The sequence below is a fragment of the Seriola dumerili genome, unplaced genomic scaffold (assembly GCF_002260705.1).
Source record: "Seriola dumerili isolate Sdu_G_001 unplaced genomic scaffold, Sdu_1.0 BDQW01000161.1, whole genome shotgun sequence".
In the NCBI taxonomy this organism is placed as follows: Eukaryota; Metazoa; Chordata; class Actinopteri; order Carangiformes; family Carangidae; genus Seriola; species Seriola dumerili.
The window spans coordinates 4,788,635-4,805,706 of record NW_019174416.1 but is presented as its reverse complement, the minus strand read 5'-3'; the positions used below and the strand labels follow the sequence as shown (position 1 = coordinate 4,805,706).

The 17,072-nt window shown below is 42.9% G+C and overlaps 2 protein-coding genes across 2 annotated transcripts; both read left to right on the top strand.

Annotated features, from left to right (window-relative positions):
• Window positions 1-520: 520 nt before the first annotated feature.
• Window positions 521-2,692, top strand: LOC111226697. The gene is made up of 2 exons (XM_022751983.1): window positions 521-767; window positions 1,208-2,692. Exons 1-2 carry the CDS (start codon window positions 733-735, stop codon window positions 2,001-2,003), a joined length of 831 nt encoding a protein of 276 aa, XP_022607704.1. The 5' UTR covers window positions 521-732; the 3' UTR covers window positions 2,004-2,692.
• A 6,971-nt stretch (window positions 2,693-9,663) lies between these two features.
• On the top strand, window positions 9,664-15,656 carry lpar4 (lysophosphatidic acid receptor 4). The gene is made up of 3 exons (XM_022751768.1): window positions 9,664-9,982; window positions 13,667-14,450; window positions 14,555-15,656. The coding sequence occupies exons 2-3, from the start codon at window positions 13,875-13,877 to the stop codon at window positions 15,041-15,043; spliced, it is 1,065 nt and encodes a 354-aa protein (XP_022607489.1). The 5' UTR covers window positions 9,664-9,982; window positions 13,667-13,874; the 3' UTR covers window positions 15,044-15,656.
• Window positions 15,657-17,072: the final 1,416 nt, after the last annotated feature.

Sequence of the window (17,072 nt, the reverse complement as noted above, 5' to 3'; positions counted from 1 at the left end):
GGAAAAAAAGTGTCACAACTGCAGCAACTAGTGCATTAAGCAATGTAAGTCATAATGCCAGAGTGAGCTGAGTGATTAGTCAGGTCAGAGGAGCGTCAAATCATTTAGCAGCGGTTACTAAGTCAATGGGGTCACACCCTAGTTGTTGTGGAGACGGTTGTGCCTCAACCTGTCTGCCCTAAAACAACATCCAAAATACTGTCATCAGGTGTGGGTTGTCATCGACGCTGAATCAGGGAGATAAGTCATTCAACACACGAAAACAAGTTGCAACAATATTTCTCACACACTTTCTGGGTTTATATGCAGTCATTCAGTTACAGGAGCCTGTTGTAATTCAATATTAGTTGGCATGAAAGGTTCTTCAAGAGCATCTTGACAGCGATCTTGGCAGCTCGCTCCCTGGCACCAACTCTTCCACCCGGTATTCCTCTCTGGCTCTTTGTTGCATGGAAAAACACGCAGGTTTACACAGATGTCAGTAATGCATGGAAACCCCTCAGGCTCAGATTCTCCAGCAACATGAGCCAGATGCAGTCTGGCTCACCTCCAGACGAGACATGATGACATTTGTGGACTGAGCCAGTCGACGTGAAGCAACCAGCGCTGATAAAGAGGAAAGAGTAGAGACTCCTCACACGCTTTTGCTTCAGCCCTGTGGCAGCCAGGGTGGGATGAGTCGCTAGCATGGGAACTAAAAGCTATCAGGCCACATCCAGGTGAAACGGGACAATGACTTTCAATCTCAATTCCCTGCCAATACACAGGTGAGTCCCACACAAACAGGATTCAGTTCTCTGTTCTCAGATACATGTATTTAATGATCAGCTGAGTCAGCTGTTGATTTTTGGATATGAAGATTCCCTTTAGATACTTACTTTCCTTAATGGCTATTAGTGGCTCTGTTATCCTTAAATGAAATGAATGCTACACCAATACTATTTCAGTCCAACTCAATAAAGATAAGGCCAGGTGAGTTTCACCCTCAGCCGTGTTAAATGGTGCCTGTAAAACTGAAGTATGTATTGATGTCTTGTTTGCTTTCCTGGGCCTCTGACTGTTTGGATAAGACAAGAGCATAGTCATAAAAAAAAGGAGAAGTATTTACACCTTTGAAGCAGAGCGACATACTGAGTGTCAAAGTAAGGTGTGTGTGTGTGTGTGTGTGTGAGACATTGATCTAACCTCCAAGTGTTACACTCTGCAGATCACACCAACTTTTAAAGTCCGTCTGGGAGATATGCTCTTGGTGCTGGCTTGGCTCAGTCACAGGAGGAGTGCTGTTGGCCTCCAGAAGATGGCTGTGCCGGTTCTTACTGCTAAAGCTGGTGATGGTGCTGCTGCTCCCCCATGGAGCAGGCATCCCCCTGCTGGTGGGCTGTATGTTGAGCCTGCGAGCGCTGCTGCTGCTCCGCTCCCCTCACATCTCCACCAAGCCCTCCACTGTATTCCTGGGCCAGCTGGCTCTCTCCGACAGTCTGGTTCTGCTGCAGTGGGTGCTGCGGCTGGGAGCGACGCTGTCCTGGTGGATGGAGGAGGTGGGCTGTGAGGTTGAGATGGGCCTCATGAAGAAGGGGGAATCGGTTTGGTGGAGGGAGACTGTGAGCGTGCTCTGTCAGCAGCTGCTTGATGCTCACCACCTGGCCTCTCTGCTCCTGCTGGGGCTGCTGGGGCTGGAGGCTACGCTGGTGTCACGTTGGCCCCAGCAGACTCGAAACTTCAGGACCTCTCACTGGGCTCAGCTCACCTGCAGCCTGGTCTGGATACTTGTGCTGCTAGACCTCCTGCTATCACTACACTCAAAGATTTTACATAACTCCAGACCTCAGACTAACTCCTCAAAACTCCACGACTCTCAAACTTCATATGGGGGTTTGGGCCCCCCTCCCCCCCTTCCTGTTTTCTCCCCCTGCCTGAGGAGGATATTATGGCTGGTGAATTTATGGCTGCAATATGCTGTGTTACAATGTAAAGCACGGAGGAGAAAGAGCTCTTTAGATTAAAAGTAGTGGCTGAAAAAACAAATACACCTGTCAATTCTTTGCCCTTTTTAATATATTTTATTTATATAATAAAACTACATTGAATGTGTCTGGTGATTATTATGAGTCTCTGGATTTATATGTGCTTTACATTGAGACTATGTAACTTTAGCTGAAAAGCAGCCCCTGTGTCTGTGAGCCTGCATCACATCACACAGGCTCACAGACACATGGTTTGGACTTTAAGAAAGAGTCCAATACAGGAAATGTGTCCCCGGTTTGAGAATGTGTAACATAAAAACCTGAATATAAAAAGCAGTAACAATAGTACAAACTTGTAGAATAATAAATGTTGTTGTGAAATGTGACTTTATGTGGGATTTTCAAGCAAACGTTTACTCAGTTTATTTACATTTGTGATGCTTGAGAAGTGAGCTGATCTCACATTTAACAGTGACAGGATATTATCTGTTTCATACTGTAAACTCACACTGTCCTCTGTTTGAGATGGCAGAGAGCCCAGGAGAAGATGTTAAAGTAAAATACAACTCTCATGAACAGATGTTAGATGAATGACACTGCACACGACAACATCTTACCTCAACATCATCTATCTCAAATGAATGTTGCCCCTCACAATCTCTCATGGGTGTTTGAAAATGTGTTCTGTTTGCATGTCATGTATTTCCTGCTCACCAATAGTTGATAAATGTCCCTGTTTACATTTTTTTCCCCCCCAGCGTATTATTTCTACAGCAAACCTGATGCAGAGCATAAAACATCATAAAACAAGTGTGACAGTTCAGTGGCAAGATTTTTTTTTTGCTAATACGGCTGTAGCCACACACATACATCACAGAGAGAGAGCGAGAGGGTGGAAAAGCATTTTCTGCACGTACAAGTGTGACCTGGGTCAAGCTGATAAGACGGATGCTACAAACATGTGGCTTAGAGGCTTGAAGGCTGTACCCAGGCACACTGTGGCTTCAGCTCACATATCAGCCCATTCAATCATCCGTGCACAAATTTGTCTCTGTTTCTATGAAAGATCATAGATGTACATCCTCTGAGTAAACTGGCTGCATTTGAGATGTCTGGAGGAAATCTTGGGCATAACACCACACACACACACACACACACACACACACACACACCCACCACAGTCACTGCTATATGCTTTGATGCAAAGAACAATTTAATAGAAAAACTCTGAATATAAAGTTACTGTAGACCGAATACAAATTCATGATTTTATTGTTGTAGTATGATCTTTGTCCAGCAGAGAGAAGCACAGAGCTACTGAGTCAGAGTCTGAGGAGGATGGAGGAACCCAGCTCTTACACCAAACTAATTTGTATGGCTGCTTCAGTGTGTGTGTTTGTGTGAGTGTGTGTGTTTGTGTTTGTGTTTGTGTGTGTGGTGTGGTGTGTGTGTGTGTGTTGTGTGTGGTGGTGTGTGTGTTTGTGTGGTGTGTTGTGTGTGTGTGTGGTGTGTGTGTGTGTGTGTGTGTGTGTGTGTGTGTTTTGTGTGTGTGTGTGTGTGTGTGTGTGTGCAGCTGCAACTTTAAGGGTTCCTGGAACTAATTGATTAAAACCAAGAAACAACAGGGTGCAGAGGAGTGAAGAACACTGGTGGCCGTCTCCTTCCCATGATGCTCTCTGTTTGGCAGCGGTAGCCCCTGCACAGTCTACTTTGGCTCTGGAGCTGTCACTCACTTGCATAAACAAATGTGGGAGGTCAGCCTTTTAAAAATAATGATGGATCCTGTTTACCCTCTTCAACAAGTCGAGGTTCATCTGTGCACTGAGCAGAGCAGCACCGAGCAGTGTGATTATTATTTACAAACGGTGCAGACATGTGAGGGGACCTCCAGAGTCGACAGATCTGTGTCAAACATGAACACATATTTTACACAAAGATAGCACAAAATTAACACAATTACATTGCTGGCCATAGAGTGAATCAATGCAGCCCAATATTTGGCTAATCATTAACGTACTGTACATTATGACCTCTTGCCTCTTGATATGTAGCTCAACAGCGCCCCCCTTCTGTACTGTGAGATTCACCATTTGCCTGGGAATTGTAAACATTCTTGTTTACAGATGGTGGGTGAAGCATAAACAACATCCTAATCTGTTTACTTGTTATCACTTTTACATACTGCATTTTTTCGTACTAATGTAGGAGTTTTCCATAGCAGACATTTTGACTTGTCAGCTTCCAGTGTCCCATTAAGTGTAACAATGAGACATCATGTACTGAGAAATGATTACATCAGTTTGAAGATTTTCACTAACTACTGGGAATACACTCACATCCGCCCGAATGGCTTTCATCCTGAGGCAATGATTTTAGTTGAATGAGGTATATTGCCTCTACATGTAATGGTTTTACATTGTTTTGCTGGCATTGTGCAATATACAACAAGACTTCAGTCTCCAGTTGTGCTATAGCAGCTCTACGAGTCACGCTCATGCAGATGTTAAGCAGGTATATTGTTTACAATGTTCACCATCTTAGTTTAGCATGTTACCTGATGCTAATCACTTCAGGCCGATGAGAGTGTCATTCGTTTTTCAGGTATTTGGTCATAAATCTAAGTAGTGGGTTAACAGAATTTTTGATCTGATGATGTTTGATGAAAAGTCAGGATCAACGATGTCAGTAGGATTAATTGCCTGGAAACCAGGAATGTGTGTATCACATTTCATGACCATCCATCCAGCAGTTGTTGAGATATTTCAGTCCGGTGTGGTAGACCGACTTATAAACTGTCATTTCCATTCCTTGTTGAAATTCTAATGTTTTTGATTTCTTTGACAGCAAGGCAATAACCTTTGTGTTTTTTCTGTCTACTTTTAGGTACAAAAAATAAAAAGTAAAAAAATAATGTTCTATCTCTCCAGCAGAATTGTATTCTTTGCAGCTTGAAACAGTCTTTGGATTCTTGTGTTGGAAAATTAATTTGTAACACCTCATTTTATGGGGCTGTAATTTCCAAATAATTTTTTCAGAAAGCTACCTGGAAATAGCTAGTAGTCTTACCTATAGAGAAAACAGAGGCAAAGTTCATAGACAGTAAATGTAAATAACTCAATAGAGACTTTCACCTTTGTGTCATGGGGGAGTTTGGGGGCACTTTGACTTATGAGCTCAGTATTTAGATCCTTTATCTGCCTTATGATGCCAATGAAGCACATTAGAATTGAACTAAATGCAATTATCCCCTTCTGTCATGCCAATTCTCCCCCAAAGAAGACCTTGTTTGGAAAAGAACTGATTATATCTTTGACAGCTGACTGTTTACTGTATGCACCACGAGTCAAGGTACATCAGCCCATTATATCACAAACAGCCAGCCCTGTCTGCACAGGCTGGGGTCAGTCTGGTCAGCCTGTCTGCCTCGCCTCTCAGTCTGCAGAACGAACGCTCACCCATGGCTGCTCATGCTGCACCTATCAGTGCGGTGGGGTAAACAGCCACTGCTCAATCTCAGGCTGTGTCTGCAGTCTCCCTCTGTGGCCTCAGCCACAGCCAGCAGCATTGATCCGGGCTCTGCTCAGCTGCGGAAGAGCTGGTCTATAATCAGGTCAGAGCTAAACGCTGGCTCACAGGGGCTAAGGTCAGCTCCACACATACACACATACGCACTTAGGAGACCCCACTGCTGTCATGTTAATATCAGTCCATGAAGCCTGTAAAGCCCAAGACTCCAGTGTTGCACTGCCTTGCTGCTTTTGTCCAGATCTGTTGTCAGGACAGAGGTATGTATGGCACGACGGGGCTGCCCCTAAACCCTCCTGGAGCCAGTGAATGAGAGGATGGACGGAGGCAAAGGGAGGAAAGCAAAGGAAATACACTCATCATCGCATTAAAGGAGAGCAGGACAGAGGGGTCGAATAAGAGAGTTGGGAGAGGGAGTGGAGGGGGGTGATGGTGCAGTAATGGGGTCTTTGTTCTGGTTGGTGTGACTCACAAAGCCTTGGCCGCAGCAGCACAGCTTAGTTACCGTTACCAAACACAGAGAATAAGGAGGGAGGAGAGTGTGTGTGTGTGTGTGTGTGTGTGTGTGTGTGTGTGTGTGTGTGAGGACTGGGGGATTTCTGCAGCCCAATAAAACCTTACATGTCTTACGGTTCATCCAGTGCTTGCTTGGACAGTCACTACAGACAGACAGCCGTCATTACAGTCAGGCTCGGTGTTGAAGACGTTACACAAACTAACTTTATAAGCAACTGATAATTGGTTGCCCAATATTTTGCAGTACATCACCTTTGATTGCACAGGAGGTTTTTGGGAAAAGACTTGATGAACTCATAATAAGTTTGTACTTGTTTGTACAAAAACATCTGTTACTCATAGCGTATGTCTGAAAACTTGTGAATCATATGGTTGAGGCAGAATGATGGTTTTTAAATTAACTTAACTTAAAGAAATGACATAAAATTATTGCCATAATTATGTGAAGATGATACAGTTCTTAAAACATTACAAAAAAAGTCTGGTATATTTGGGAAATATGTGCTTTTTGTTGGGTATTGTGAGAAATTCCTTGTTAAACAGTGTTTTTAGCCATGCTAGCAGCAACATGCTAATGATGGCAATGCTGGCAACCAATTTTCTTCAGACTGAAATAACTGGTTAACTATTGGATGAATTTCCACGGCACGTTGTACAGATATTCATGTTCAAAGTCGCATTAAAACACACACTGATTCCAATGAAAGTATGAAAACTGCGACATTTTCTCATTTTAGCATATAATATGAACTCTCATGAGAATACATTCATCCAAATATAGTTTTTTACTCCCTACTCTCTAATGACATTGCCCTGACAATGATCTAGTGTGTCATTGCAGCTGAAAATATGTCTCCACCAAATAAACCTCACAGTATGTAACTACTGCTGCTGGAGCTGTCTCAATCAAAACAATTACAAAAGAGGACGTTTGGTGATGTCGTGACGTGTGGGATCATGGGAGTTGTTGTCTTCACCATCATTGCCGTCAGTTTCTCCGGATTTGGATTCCTTCAGTGTCAGTTGTTCAGGAGGTTTTCACCAGGAGCCAAATTATCCACAGAGGTCTCCTCTTCTCCAAATCAAACAGACCACATGATCATAACCTGTAAAACACTGAATAAAGTAGTTTCACATTTCACCATTGACAGGCGACCAAATGAAATGGACTGTTACAGTGATTCAAATCAAGGATTTCTCTAGGTTAGAAAAACGCTGGAAACATTTGAGATAATGTAAGTGAGTACACGACTCAAAAAAGTATTTAACATAGCTCTAGAATATCTTTTGGACAGTTTGATGTGGAAAAGTGACATGATACTACTTTAACAGGAGACTCTTTACGAAGCAAATGAAGTAATGCTATGTTAAAGATGACTAAGTGAAGGAAAACACTGGAATCATGTTATGAAACGTCATTTAAGGAAACATGTTTCTTATCACACAGTGTGACTCATTCTATTTAAACGCTTCAACACCAACAATCAAGAGGTTAAAGACATCTGGCTGTGTGTAATGTATTGCTTGTGTGCATGTTGAAGGTGTGTGTGTGTCATGTGTGCATGCATGTGTGTGTCTGAGTTCAGCGTATGGAGTAAGCAGGATGTCCTGTCCTCCCTGCTGCTATTGTGGAGTGGTCAGCCTGCCAGACGCTACCCCCAAAGACCACTTCCCCTCTTTCAAGTGCCTCTCTCACTGTCGCTCACACACACACACACACACACCCACACACACACAGCCCCATGCCAGCCTGAACACAATGGGAACCTGCCCAACACCGCCCTGTCACCTTGCTAAAAATAACTCTTTTGGTGGCCTCACACATGAAGATTGTATTGTAACAATGGTGTGGCAGGACTTTGATCAGCCAAAATAGCACCATGTTATTCTGAGGTATCATAATGACAGTTAACAGTCTATTTGGCTGGTGTGAAATTGGCACAGACCCTGAAGATGTCACCCGCCCATTATGAACTATAATTATAGTTTCTTTTTATATGGGGTTTTTTTGCACTGCAGGTTATATTTACAGTTTGGGAGCAGTAGGTCGGACGCCAGTCACTTGTTAGTCTCATGTCAGTCACTCACTTTGGGAAACTTATTCTTTGGTTACTGGACATTAGCACTTAATGTCAGGTTAATAAAATGTTAAATAAAATTTATTTAATATAATCATATGTCTATTTGTAATATGTGGTTAAAGAATATGAAGGATGTTTCCTTCATTAAACAAGTGACAGAAATATTTTGTGAACATGTTGATTGTTGTTTTCAGCAGCTACAATAAATAAAGTCTAAAGTCTATTCTTTTATAATTTCACACTATTATTTTCCACTGACAGTGGTGGAAGAAATATACAGATCCCTTAATTAAATAATGTAAGTGATACCACAATGTAATATAAAGTATAAAGTAAAAAGTCCAACACTTTAGTAGAAGGACAGTATCAGTAAATATACTTAAAGTTTTGAAAGTTAAAGTACTTCTTAATGCATAATCAGACCTTTTAGCTTGTTTTAAATTATATTATGGAATTATTATTATTTTCATAAATGTGTAAGCAACATTTTAATGTATCTGGTTGAGTTGCAGCTACTACGACATATACAGTACTTTCATGTAAACGTTGTTATTTGTTGATCATTTGTTTTGTATATAAAATCTGAATCTGCTAAGTGACTATTAGGGACTGTATGAAAATGATTAGGAAGACAAGAGAATTAGAGAATGGGGAGGATTAGGGAAGGCAGCTTTTTTTTTGGGAGAGCAGGAGGGGAGGCTTTTAATTTTTCCTCACCCTGATTCATTCTTCCCTCATGAGATTTACTGTTAAAGAAAAATAAAAGCAAATGTGGTTTTGTGGCTTCCATTTTGGAACAGACGTCTCCAACAGAAGGCCGTGTTAGCAGCCACAGAGCTGCTGCCTGTTACCATCAGTGGCTGTAATAGTTGTTCACTTATCAGTTCTTTATTCAAAAATAGTACCATTTGTCATGTCTGACCAATTAGCCTATATTATTTCAAGATACTCATGAGGGCAGGGTTGCAGTTTTCCCTCAAATTTAAGGAGAGTGTCCAAAGAAAATATAAACAGTTTTGCTTTTTACATAATATATATGTTATATATGAATATAAAACTTAACACCCACACCTCACCCCACCCAGTATCTTTCATGATGTCCCTTACTAAAGCTATAAATAAATGTGTAGGGGAATAAAGCACAGCCTATTTATAGCACATCTGGGATGTGGTGTTATATACTATACTTAAATACTCAATTATAGAACAATACTACAGTATTTGATTAAACTTCCTTCTATTAGCGGAGGCAGACACAGCAGAAATGTCTGTTATCACACTGATTAACTAGTGAGGTTAAATGTATAATAAAAGTCTGTGTCTGCTCTTAATAAACTGTGAGCTTTCCAGCTGATGACACCAGTCTTTGCCCCCCTCCACCCCCACCCCTCCCTGTCCTTTGCCTCCTACGTCCACAATCCTCATACGTCATTCACACCTCCCCTCTCCGCCGCGCCCCCCCCCCCCCCCCCCCGTCCCTCCCTCTGCCCAGCCGAGGTGCTATTGTCTCGTTTCCTGTGGCCGTGCGAGCAGCTCTCCACGCACGCGCGCGCACAAACACCCGGGGTGAGCAGGCGCGGTGGATGTGAGGAGGTCCAGCGGCCGGACGGACGGACGGACAGACGGACAGACGGACGGGGAGAGTCGTCAGGATTAATGGAAGAACTCACACCCGCAGGATTTGTTGTCGTGCTTAAAACGGTCCCGTTATTTCTTGGTGCTGCTTGAGCTGCGGTTTTGACTCGGGATAGTTGGAAACTCTCTGAGCAGCAGCAAAACTTCTGAGTGATAGAAAAATATGGAGCTTTTCTTTTGACAGCTTTTGACCGCTGCTGCCGCCAGACTGACAAACATCAGTGACCAGGAGGTGAGCTGTCACCATCCATTCAGCTGCCAGTAAGTCTGTCCCGCTTTGTCTGCAGACAACAGCATTTTTGTGTTGAGCTGACAAAAACATGTTCTTTAGTCTTTAGTTGAAGAAAACTTTTGAGTAGCTTCTCTCTAGAAGCCCGTTGGTTTACCCACAATATCCAATTATACAAGTTGTCATCTGTCATCAGACAACAGAGTTAAACTATAGGCCACATGTACAGGCTGTGGAGCTAATCTATGGACTGTTTGTTTAAGGTACAACTAACACAAACGCCTGTCAGTTTAGGATAATATCATTCACTCCACAGATTATAGGGCCTCAACAAGTAAGAGTTGATTGAATTACAGTGTAATCACCCCCTCTACACAGTCACAGCAACAGGGGAACAAGTGAAGAGGTATTGTAGATTTACTGTGTATCGCAAGTTTTTCTTAATAAGGTGGTTTGGGCTACAAAACAACAAACACATGGATTATCAATGTTGATTTTTGATCATAACCAATCATTTCGTTGTGTAATATGAAAAATGTTTTCTCAGATCCTTAAGTGACATGTTCGGATTTGCTTCTTCTGTCCAACCAACAAAACCCAAAGATGTTTAGTTCACTATCACAGAAGACAAGAAAACCAGAAGATATGTTTGTGAAGCGGAAACATGTGAAGTAAAATGACCTAAATGATAAATTGATTATCGAAATTCTTGCTGATTAATTTGACTGTTGGATTAATCAACCAGCTGTTTCAGCTCTTATAGAAATTGAGCATTACATCATGTCTTCCTTATATTGGTGGCTTGTGATGTAACTTGAGACACATTTCCACTGAGACCGTCCTGATTAAAAACACTGTTTACGAGGCTGTGCTGGCTGTAGGCAGTGAAGACGTCTCCTCAAACACAACACTGTGTGCCTGCTTGTCCCCCACCTTCAACCCTCCCTGCCTCCGTCCTCCTTGCATGTGAGAGAAAGGAACAGCTGGATGTGAGCTGAGCCTGAACTCGATCTGTTCAGATCAGCGGGTCCCAGAGGCCTGTTTCTGTCACTGCCGCGGCCGGCTGCGGGGGGAAACCCTGTGACTGTGCAGCTGTCCACGACCTGTACATGAAGTACATACAGACACTCTCAGGACTGATATCCCTCGGCAGGACTTCTAGTAATCCACAGTATGCTTAAATACGTCTCTGCAACAAGTCTGCAGTAGACGTGGTTCTTGTTTCTTTCAAACACAAACTGTATAGAGGCCAAATTCAACGTTCTATAGACTCGGCTCCCTGCAGAAACAACATCAGCTGAATATGAAACTGGCGCTGTCAGGGGTCCTGGGCCTGAGCCACAGCACACAGAACCCCACAGTGTGTCTGTTTGTGTGCGTGTGGACTGGCACATGTAAGTGTTTGCCTGCTTGTGTATGCACGTGTGGAGACTTTTGCATATGAAAGTGTGTGTTCGTAGCAGACGGGTACAGTGAGGGCATTGTAAGGGCCGCTGGAAGCTTTTCGGGTAGGCGTGTGAAAACGCAGTAAAGATGTCACACTGCAGCTGGCACCGGACAGGGCTGATGGACTGCTTACACTCACAGCGTTGTCTTTGTGTGTGTGTGTGTGTGTGTGTGTGTGTGTGTGTGTTGAAAAGACAGATCTCATCCAGAGACACTCAGGATTTTTACATGCTATACCAAAGGCCGAATACCTCCCTGCTGGTTTAGCTCTGTTGCATAACACAAGATAAGGCCGGTTCAGCTTGATAAATCAGCTGCTGTAGTGATTTAGAATTGCTCTACCATAAAGTCAGAGGACTTGGCAGCAAGATTGTAGTAAAAGAAAAGATAAGAGAATGGTTAAAATCAATACAACAGAAACCGAGATGTCCTGAGTTTTTGGCCCATAGTGTAGGTCAAGCACCAAAACTCCTGGATCCTGCATTTCCCATAATGCAACTTGATATTGTTTTTATTTTGATCCTCCCTGCCTGATAAACAGCCATGCCTTTCATACTCTACACCTTCAGCTGTTAACGCAAAATTTCTTTTGAAAATGAATCTCAAGATAACAAGACAAGATAACCCTGCTGACATTATCAGGTTTTGGATACAGCTGTTTTCACATGCTGTGTAGTAGTCCTTGTGACTCCTTGTTAAATTGGTGGAGTTTCCCTTTTAAGACTGAGCGAGACATGAAGCTGGAGAGGAAAATGACCGACCTCTGTTTTGCCTGAGAGTCATTTAAAAGTGCAGTGATTGAGTCTAATACTGTATCATCTGTTTTGCACGTGCCTTTGTGGCTCTGCAACATTTAGTTTCTTGGAAAATCCACTGATGAATTGCACGCTATGTCATCGTTTGTGAGGATTTGCAGAGTGTTGAAGCTGTTTATGTTTTACCTGCACAGTGAGATAATGTGTGGTATTTACACTAAATCGCCACCCACACTAAATCCCTTTTATCATCATTTTACCATCACCACACACTCATGCCGATGTGGAATATGTGGAAAGTCATAAAAATCATATACACAAGCAGCTGTCTGTTCTCTAGCCTCTGTTTAGGGACTTATACAAATCTGCAGTTGCTCAATCAATATATTGTTCTACATGGAAATGTATCTATATCTAATGTATTATTTTATTTGAAAAATCTTAATTTTAAGTTAATATGATATAATATGAATTACAAACATGTTTTTTTACGTTTTACATGTTTATTACGTTATGTAACTATTTGAATTATGAAGAATTGGTCATTGCACAACATGAAATGTACATTGTAATGATGGGATCAATGGCTCTTTGGCCACTACTTCCACAATACAAAAATGAAGTGTATTTGTTTTCTTACATCACTCAAATATGGCTTCAAATATGCCACTAGAAAGTGCATTGTCTTTCACAACTTCAAATCAGTTTAATTGTTCAGGTTTGACAACAAAACCATTGTGTTGTGGTTACAGCAGTGCTCTGTGGTGGTGGGAGCGGCTCTGCACTACTTTTCCACTGAGAAAACATGCCGAGTTATTTACTTCTTCCAGTTGGAGCTCAGCTTTAGTTCCTTTCTGAGAATGGAGGTGGATTTTACGTTGAGCTCTCTAACACTGCTAATAAATGTAGCGGAAGTGTATTTAATCTCCCAATCTCCCATACCCTGGCAGATACTTACCTCTCACAGTCCTGATGACAGCCTGAGTGCTGCATGCCACACTGCCACTGGAACTGAGACCAGATGATTATTTATACTGACAGATAACTCATGAACATGCACACATACATACTTGCAAGCATGCAGAGACACAGTAAATCAACCACCCTGTTTGTTTTGTTTTAGATTATGCAAAGTTTGTACTGTGTTTTATTCTAAAGCATGTAAGACACTCTTGATAGGGGTTGCATCTGTCTGGTGTCAAATGCAACCTCCAAAATGTATAGAAAATATCCCAAATTTTGCTTTTATATGGTAAAATAATTTCCCCAAAATTGTACATTTAAGAAACAGTTGTTTAAAATTCTCATTGGTGTAACACATCACATAAATCTCTTCCACCTATATTCTTAAAATTTAGTTTTATACAGATTCAGTTTGTGCCTTGTTTAATGGTATAATGGCTGAAGGCGTATACCATGTGCTTCATCCTATGGAGACCTGGAGTTGTTTGCTTCTTGGTCTGTAACTTTTATTGTGAGGAAGTGACCGTGTGCTTTTTCCTTTTCTCTCCACAGGAGGACTGACCGGCCCTGCAGCCGTGCATCCTGACTGTCTCTGCCTGCATTTGTGTCTGAGTGTCCATGATGGCTCAAAGGGGGCTTGACTGGTGGATCCCCTGCTGACACCTCAGATCCCCAGATATCCGCCCCGACTTCTCCCTTTCCTGACGGCTTGGGTGTACCCTTGTTCCGTGGAGCCCCCCTCCCCTTTTAAGCTGTCACCATGGCTAGTCTGGTGCTCAATGAGACTGGAATGGAGGACTGTGGGATCGATGACTCCTTCAAGTACAACTTGTACTCTGTGGTCTACAGTGTGGTCTTCGTCCTAGGCCTGATCACCAACTGTGCTGCGCTCTTTGTGTTCTGCTTGCGGATGAAGATGCGCAATGAGACCACGATGTTTATGACTAACTTAGCATTATCTGATTTAGTGTTTGTTTTTACGCTGCCGTTCAAGGTCTTCTACAATGTTAACCGCCACTGGCCGTTTGGAGATGGACTTTGTAAGGTGTCAGGAACAGCCTTCATCACCAACATCTACGGCAGCATGCTCTTCCTCACCTGCATTAGTGTAGACCGCTTCCTGGCAATAGTGTACCCTTTCCGCTCACGCTCCATCCGCACACGCAGGAATGCAGCGCTGGTGTGTGCCGCCGTGTGGCTGACCATCGTAGGGGGAGGAATATCAGTGACCTTCTTCTCCACCATCAACAGCACAAACAGAGCCACCACATGCTTCGAGGGCTTCTCTAAGAGCACCTGGAGGACCTACCTGTCCAAAATCACCATCTTTATTGAGGTAAGTCAGCAGCGACAGGTTCTAAGTTTTACACTCTCAGTTTTACATACACACCATTTATACACTTTATTTATCTAATCAGATGCTTTTTATCATCGTCCCAGGTCGTGGGCTTTCTCATTCCCCTGCTGGTCAACTTGGTATGTTCCTCGCTGGTTCTGCGGACACTGCGTCGCCCGGTAACTGTTGGTCATGGCTGTGACAGCAAAAGACGTGTCTTACGGATGATTCTGGTCCATCTGGGCATCTTCATCATCTGCTTCGTCCCTTATAACTCTATCCTATTCCTATATGCGCTGGTGCGGACCCAGGCCCTGGCCAGCTGCACTGTAGAGCGATTCGCCCGAACTCTCTACCCGATCACTCTGTGCCTGGCCAGCCTCAACTGCTGCCTGGACCCCGTGGTTTACTACTTCACCTCAGAGAGCTTCCAGAAAAGCTTGACCATGGGAGGAAAAGGGTCCGGCTCTCGCCCTGAGAGTATCCCCCGCAGCGACACTGAGACCCAGGACACAGCAAACACTCTCCCCAGAGACACACACACTCTGGCCAGCAATGGAAAAGAGACAAAGATGTCTGAAAGTCAGTTCTGACACAGCAGGGAACATGGAAGGTAAAGAAGGACAGGGTGGGTTCGAAAGACAGGAACCCCCGAATTTGAAAAAATAAGCAATCAGCTGTTTGGTCCTGGAAGTGACAAATGCATAACTCAGCAGATTAGTTAAGTCCTGAGGTAAATCCTGAGGTATGGCCTGAGCTTTACGGATTAATCCACCACTGGAGAGCAAAGGAATGTATCTGTGTTTATTATGAGAGAACACTACAGGGACCAGAGACCCAGCCGCATCAGGACTATTGTGATAGTCCAGAGACATGCAGAGCCTCTGAAAGAGACTCCAACACATCATCACTCAGGCTTAACACACACAAACACTCACAAATGCACTGGGTTGTGGATAAGATGGAGATTTCCGTCCATGCTGTTTAAATATGCTGTTAAGTACTTTTATAATAAACTGAGCCCTTAAGTTTTATTGTTATAAAGCTCAAGCTTTCGCAGTGCATTATATCACTTTAGACATTAATGTTATGACACTCTTTAATGTGGTGAGAACCATTGTTATTATAACACAGCAGCGTACTGACCTGCTGAGTTAAATGTGTCTTGATGTTGAAGTTTGAGGCCATTAAATGTCTGTTTTGAAATGCTTTCGTGGCAGCATTTATTATTTCTGAGCCTGTTGATCCAGGCAAACTGGCCTTTGTCAGCGTGACTGTAGGTTTGAACCCATGGAGGAGTTTTTCTACTCTACTCTTCATTTTCACCAAGCAGCCAGTGTGGTGTTGTTCTTGGAGGAGAGGGCAGTCCTGATCCGGTCGAGGACCTTGGCCTGTGTGCTGTGTCACAGGCCAAATGCTTATTATGACTAAAGCAATGGTCCATTGTTTGCTCCTGAATGAGGTCTCTCTGTCTTAATCTGGCCTTAGACTGCAGATCTGCTCAAAGTCTCTTACACACAGCAACATGCACACGCTCCAAAGTACGAGTGAACAGTGTTAACTAAATACTCCAAATCACAGTGTTACACTGCATGAGGCACAAAACAGTAATGAGTCAGCAGAGTTTGTGTGTATGAATTTTGTGGGCCATTTGGTAAATACTTTTATCTACATTTCCTGAGTTTGCAATTAACTTTTATCACACAGCCCCTCAGTTGGACTTAAGCCTCGGGCACACATACACCAGCAAAATTAATTGATTTCGCAGCAAGGTCTTGCGGTGAATTTTTTGTGTCAAGTTCAACAGTGGGGAATTTTGGCGCACTAACTCACTAGATGATGGACGGCAAATATCTCTTGACAGTGCTGATCTTTGAGAGCTGAGTTCAAAATGGATGGAGCTATCATAGCTTATTAGCTTTGTTGCACCATTAACTTTTATTTAACCCTCTGTCAGAGTACAACTTGCTCCCTGAAAGAGACAGTGGTACAAACACATTTTGAATAAACAGGGAACTTATTGTCCAGTTAGCAACTAAGCTAACTTGCTAACTGAAAGCTTTAAAAAAAAAAAAAGAAAACTCCTTATTGTATAAAATGATATGCAATCCTGACACAGTACAGAGAAAACTGAAAGAAACTGACGTGACTGACTAGTGTTAGCTTGCAGAGAAAACAGAAAGAAACTTTCTGAGCTATTGTGACTGTAGTGCTAGCATGTTCCCAGCATGCTAACATGTTAGCCACTAACTCTCCAGCTACAGTATTTTCCTAGACCTGAGAGAAGTTAGCCATCAAGCGTCTAGCACACACATTAACAAACTATGCTCTGCCACTTTCTGGTGTGCATCAGCATCTAACAGTGACAGTGCTACTGTATGGACCAGCACCAGGGCGGTCTTTATGTTCCCTAAAAGAGGCTTGGTTGACAGTTGTGAGATGGGAGTCAGTGGTACAAACAAATTTTGAATAAACAAGGAACTTATTGTCCATTTAGCGTCTGAGCTTACTGGCTAACTGTACTGTTTATTGAATGAAATGATGTACAGAGCAGAGAAAATAGAAAGAAATTCACAGAGCTATTGTGACTGACTAGTGCTGGCATGTTCCCAGCTTGCTAGC